This window comes from Crocuta crocuta, unplaced genomic scaffold, assembly GCF_008692635.1.
Source record: "Crocuta crocuta isolate KB4526 unplaced genomic scaffold, BGI_CrCroc_1.0 scaffold149, whole genome shotgun sequence".
NCBI classification, from domain to species: domain Eukaryota; kingdom Metazoa; phylum Chordata; class Mammalia; order Carnivora; family Hyaenidae; genus Crocuta; species Crocuta crocuta.
This window is the reverse complement of record NW_027551561.1, coordinates 4,028,141-4,033,185: the sequence shown is the minus strand read 5'-3', so window position 1 is coordinate 4,033,185 and position 5,045 is coordinate 4,028,141. Positions and strand designations below refer to the sequence as shown.

Sequence of the window (5,045 nt, the reverse complement as noted above, 5' to 3'; positions counted from 1 at the left end):
CGCCATGTGCCACTTCTGGATCCCCTGAAGCCCCTTTAAGCTTCCTTCCTGCTCCAAACCCCAAGCATTCCCGAGGCAGCTCTGGCAACAGAGCCGCAGGCCCCACCCTTGGACCCGTCACTCCCAGTCCCCCGTACATACACCCCCTGCGCCGCCGCATGCAGTCACCGCAAACCACCCCCAGGGACTCGGCATCACCAGGTGGGGGTGCCAGCGTGGGCTCCTCCAGGCGACGCAGCAAAACTGGACAGAGGGGTGGGTGTGGGGATGGCAGGCGCTGCAAAGGGGGCAGCAGCCTCCAGCCCAGTCCAGGTGGGCATGCCCTGCGGTTGGGGGGCGCCTGGCCCCTCTCCCGTGATGCCAGTCCCCGGGGCACACACCCCAAGCTTCCAGCTGCGTTACCGGGTCCCACAGGCCCAGCTCTCGCTGGCTCATGCGGGTGAAGCCCGTGGTGAAGATATGACCCTGGCGCGTGAAGACGGCCCGCATGGGCCTCATTCCCTCGTGGGCCGCAAACCTCTCCTGGGGGAAGGGGGGAGACAGGGAGAGGCGTCACCCAGCTGCCTGCTCTGGGGAGCCTGGAGGGCCGAGCAACCAACCAGCTTGCTGATNGTTCCCAGCGAGGCTTTTCCCAGACAGGAGCTCCCCGCTCCGCTTCCGCCTTCTCGGGCACCGGCCGCGGCCTGGGAGGGCGCTCCTGGCCGGCCCAGCGAAGGAGCGAGCGCGTGCGCCCAGCGCGGCCTGGCCTACCGGGTCCCAGAGCGCGAGTTGCCGCTCACTCATCNTGGCACAGACATGCACGTGCCCCGCGCACCCGCACCCCGCGTAAAACTGAGGCTGGTGAGGCAGGTGCCGCCGCCCTGCCAGGGTACCGAGCTGGGACTAACGAGGCGCGAGGGTTGTCCCCTCTCTCGCCGCCGCCCAGCGGGTTGACTAGGGCAGAAAGGGGCCTGCCAAAGAGCCCGCGTCGGGCTCCAGACCCTGGAAGATGGCGCTGGGGTGCCGGCCGAGAGGAGAGGGGTCCGGGAGGTTTCATGCAGGTTCTGGTGGAAGGGTAGAGTTGGCAGCTTCTCGCCCGCTCAGTTACAACTGCAAGAGCACTGCTCTGAGCTTCCGCGATGCAGGGCGGCGGAGGGAACAGGAGTGGGGCAGGAAATGGTGGACTGTGGGCTTACTTAGGGCTGGGAACTGTGGTTGCAGACACTGGGAGGAGGGCGGCCTCGGGTTGGGGTTGGGGAGGCGAGAGCTGGGACCAGGGGCTCAGAGGATTAAGGGTACAGGGGCCTGATAGCTGGTCCCCGGGGTTGGGGCTGGGGGGTGGCCATGCGAAGCACTCACCGCCACCACCTGGCCCTTGCGGGGGTCGATGATGCGCAGGGTCTTGTCCTTGCAGGTGGTGGCTAGCAGGCTACCATTGCTGTTCCAGCACACGCTGTGGATGACGTCTGGGTGCATGTCGTCTAGACTCAGGAGCACCTCCCCAGTGCCCACATTCCAGATGATGATCACATTGTCACCACCTGCCCAGAGCAGCCAGTCACCATTACTTGGGTCCTGCCTTTGCCTGCTCCCTACAGTCTACAGTAGGGACCCCTGCCCAGGCTCCCAGACCTGCACTGAGCAGAACATTCCGAGCTGTGGGGTGCCAGCAGAGGATGCCCACCCGTTTGGAGTGGCCCTCGAGTGTAATGATGGGTTCTGTAATGTTGCGCATAGGGGTATAGTCTGGAATCTGCCACACCTGGTGGGGAGGAAAAGGCATAGGGTGAGTGGGATGAGGGGCCTGCCTTGTCCCTCTGTTCCTCCCTTAGTCCGCACCGCCCTCTCCCCACCCCCAACCCTACAGGCTCTCTTGAGTGGTAAAGGTCAAATGCAGGGCAAGATGTAATGGTGCCTGCCCCAGGCAGAAGCAGCTGGGAGCCAGGAGGGGGCACTGCCAGCTCTCCGGAGACCTCTGTATACACCCCAGCAGGGCGACTTCAGAGCACTGCCCCCTTGCTCTTCAGGCCTCAAGTTGGCCATGGCTATAATTAGTCCTAAGAAGTGCATTCTGGGAGCCGGTGGGCATGTGGCTAAATATAGCCTGGGAGCTGGGCAGGGTAGCGCCCTGGGACCTAGCACCTCTTTTACCACCTTCCCTAGCACAGGTGAGGCAGCCCTCCCCCCTTCCCCTGCCCAAGTGCCCCGAGCATCCACTTGGCTCCTACCATGACCGTGGTGTCGTCTGAGGCACTGGCAATGACGTTGTCATTATGTGGGCACCAGTCGATGTCCAGCACTGGAGCAGTGTGCCCAGTGACCAGTGGGTAGTTCTTATCCACTCGTCCTGTCTGGAGGGGTCAGAGAGGGAGCTATAGGGTCACTTTTCTGTGTGCTTTTTTGGGACAGGCAGTGGACCTGTTTACATCTCAGTACTCTATCACCTATTTTCTCTTTGTGAACCCCTTTCTGCACCTTCAACCCCATCCAACTACTTCCTGTACTTCACTGAAGGCAGTTGAAGTCATCAATATCGGGAAATCAGACACAGAGAGGTAATGACTTAGCCAAAGACACAGAGCAAGATACTGGTTGAGCCAATACTTGAACTCTCAGTCCAGAGCTCTTGCAAAAATACCTGCTTGGAGGAGGCTGTTCTTGGGTTTGTTCTCCCAGTTAGAATGTCTACAGGAAGCCCCTAGTAGAAGAGGTCAAGGTGAGGTAATATGGAACACAGCGGCTCTTTCCTTGCCACCCTTGGCGGGTCTCCCCCTTGTCACTGGTTTGACCTTGGAACCACGAGCAGCAGTCATGCCTAGTGCCCGAGCTGGTGCTCATCTACTTCTGGTTCCTTTTGGGCTTTTTATGGGGGCTCTGAGGCCTTTGCAGGGGCTGGCATCAGTCCAGACCAGGCAGTAGAGGAGAGGGGTGGCAGTGTAGCATTGGAATGGCAGTTGTACTGGGTGAGGAGGTGGCTCCAGCTTGAAATTTGAGCCCTGGGGATGGTGTCCTTGGATGGTGTCTGCATTGTCCCCGAGTGAGTCACTGGCTATTGTCAGGCCTCTTTCTGACCCTGCCACCTGTGGAGCCTCCCTTAACAAGGTGTAGGGGCCAGATCCAGGTCAAGGTCATGACTTGGGGTGGCCATCCCTGGGGGATGGAGATTTCCAAGAGGCTTGAGGCTACTCCGCAAAGGTGGTGGCAGTCATTGCCTGGCCTCCATCCCTGGGGTAGGGAGGGTTCTGGCCTTAGGCGTCATGTCCCCCTGCCCTTCATTCTCATTCTGTCTCACTGTAAGAACCACAGTGGGGAGGTGGCCAGGGACTCTTTGGAAAGAGCTCGACTCTGTCCTCAGTGTGCCACTCTGGGGTATGATTTAATCCAATGATCATCCTGCTCTGGGGAGAAAGATCCCACACCCAAAACATGAGGGGGCGTGGCATTAGGAGAAATGGGAACAGAATCTGGGCCAGGCCCTGGCTCCACTGCTTCCCAACTATCTTCATAACACCCTTCTGGTCCCTGCTGGCAACAGGGTGCCGCGTGGAGAGAGGGATGGGCTCTGAGTGGGTGCAGGGCGCTGTGGTGCTGCTGCTCTGCGAAGGGTGAGGGAGCCTCCCAGCTGGTCCCCAAGGGCTTGGGGAACAGGGAGCAGCCAGTGGATACAAACCGCCCTCCTGACTGAAGGAGGGGTCCCCAGGGGCCACAGCCAGCGTCTTCCCCCCTGCTTTCCTCCCTTCATCCCTCACCTTGGCCAGAGGCAGGACAATGAAGGCACCTCCACCTCCAGCCTCCACAATAATGGCCAGGAATTTGGGGTTGACGGCACAGAAGGAGCTGTCCCACGTGACCTTGGACACACGGATATCCTCGTAAGACTGGTCGGCCTTTGCCGCCTGCCCAAACACATGGCGGAACTTGCTCTGCCGAACCACACGCCGGCTCATGGCTGTGGGTAGAAATGGAGGATCTCAGTGCCCAGAAATGCCTTTGGTCCTTAGTGCTGCGAGCTGTGGGAGGGAGGAAGAGTAGGGAGAGGGAGGCAAGTGAGAAGGGTTATCTGGCCTCAAGGCAGGCCCTAGAAGCAGGGAGCTTTCTTCCAGGTGATTAAAGTACGGGAGAGGCCTTTGACACCTATAAAATGCTGCTTAATTCGAGAGGCTAGGATTTGGGGCCTGACTTCCCTGAGACCCAGGCAGGGGACAGTGGGGTTTGGGCCTGAAAGCTTCCTGGAAGTTGAAGTGGTTTGGGGAGGAACATCCACGCCAGGCTGCCAGCCTTGGATGAGCATCTCTTCAGGAAGTGGTTTATCTCCCAGCAGCCTTGGTTGTGGGATCTTGGCTCAAGGCCAACCATGGGGCTAAGACTGTAGTCCCCCAAGGCCCCCAAACCTGCATCTCTAACACAGTTCAGGCAGATGGGCTTTTGTCTTTTTCTAAAATTTTGCCAAGGAGAAGTTCCTCCTGTCAGCTAACCTGAGTCTTTCCTGCTACTGTTTTCGTCAGTTTCCTCCCATCCTGTTGGGGGACACACTGTAAGGTGGATCTCTCCTCTTTCCATGCTTCTCTTCACTAGCTTCTCCAAGAGGTCCTAACTATGGTCTGGGTTTCGCCTGCCATACTTTGGTCCCGCTTCTCCCATGGGTCCTCTCTCCTACTCAGCTCTGCTGGGGTGGGGTCCTCAAACCCCCCGGGCTACGGCCAGATTTGCAGGAGTGGGGAGGGTGAAGATCCTTTTCTCCAGACAGGGTCTGTGCTATGCTCTTCCCCCGGGGACTCACCCAAGCTCTTCCAAAGCCCCAGCCACGGACTCCTGCCCCTCCCCAGCCCCGGGCTGCTCCGTGCCCTTCACGCCGCTTCTGCGGCCCCAGGCCTGAGGCCCGGCCTCCCCGCACCCTCCTCCGGCCTCCTGCCCCGGCACTGCGTTCTTGGGAGACGAGGTGTCGGTGCCCTGCAGGCGCGCGGGCTGCTGTCCGGCCAAATATAGACACCAAGTCCGCCCCGCCCGGGACCGAATTTGGCGGCGCGGGGGAGGGGGCGCAGACCTCTGCCCCTCCGGAGATCCCG

The 5,045-nt window shown here is 60.2% G+C and overlaps 1 protein-coding gene across 1 annotated transcript in view; it reads right to left on the bottom strand.

Moving 5' to 3' along the window:
• Positions 1-5,045, bottom strand: part of CORO6 (coronin 6) — an 8,687-nt gene that overhangs the window by 3,413 nt on the left and 229 nt on the right. Inside the window, exons 2-6 of the mRNA XM_077749836.1 lie at positions 3,729-3,989; positions 2,208-2,330; positions 1,612-1,741; positions 1,339-1,520; positions 403-522 (exon numbers count right to left, since the gene is read on the bottom strand). Coding sequence (XP_077605962.1) covers positions 403-522; positions 1,339-1,520; positions 1,612-1,741; positions 2,208-2,330; positions 3,729-3,926 — 753 coding nt within the window. The 5' untranslated portion in view covers positions 3,927-3,989. The remainder of the gene's footprint in view (positions 1-402; positions 523-1,338; positions 1,521-1,611; positions 1,742-2,207; positions 2,331-3,728; positions 3,990-5,045) is intronic.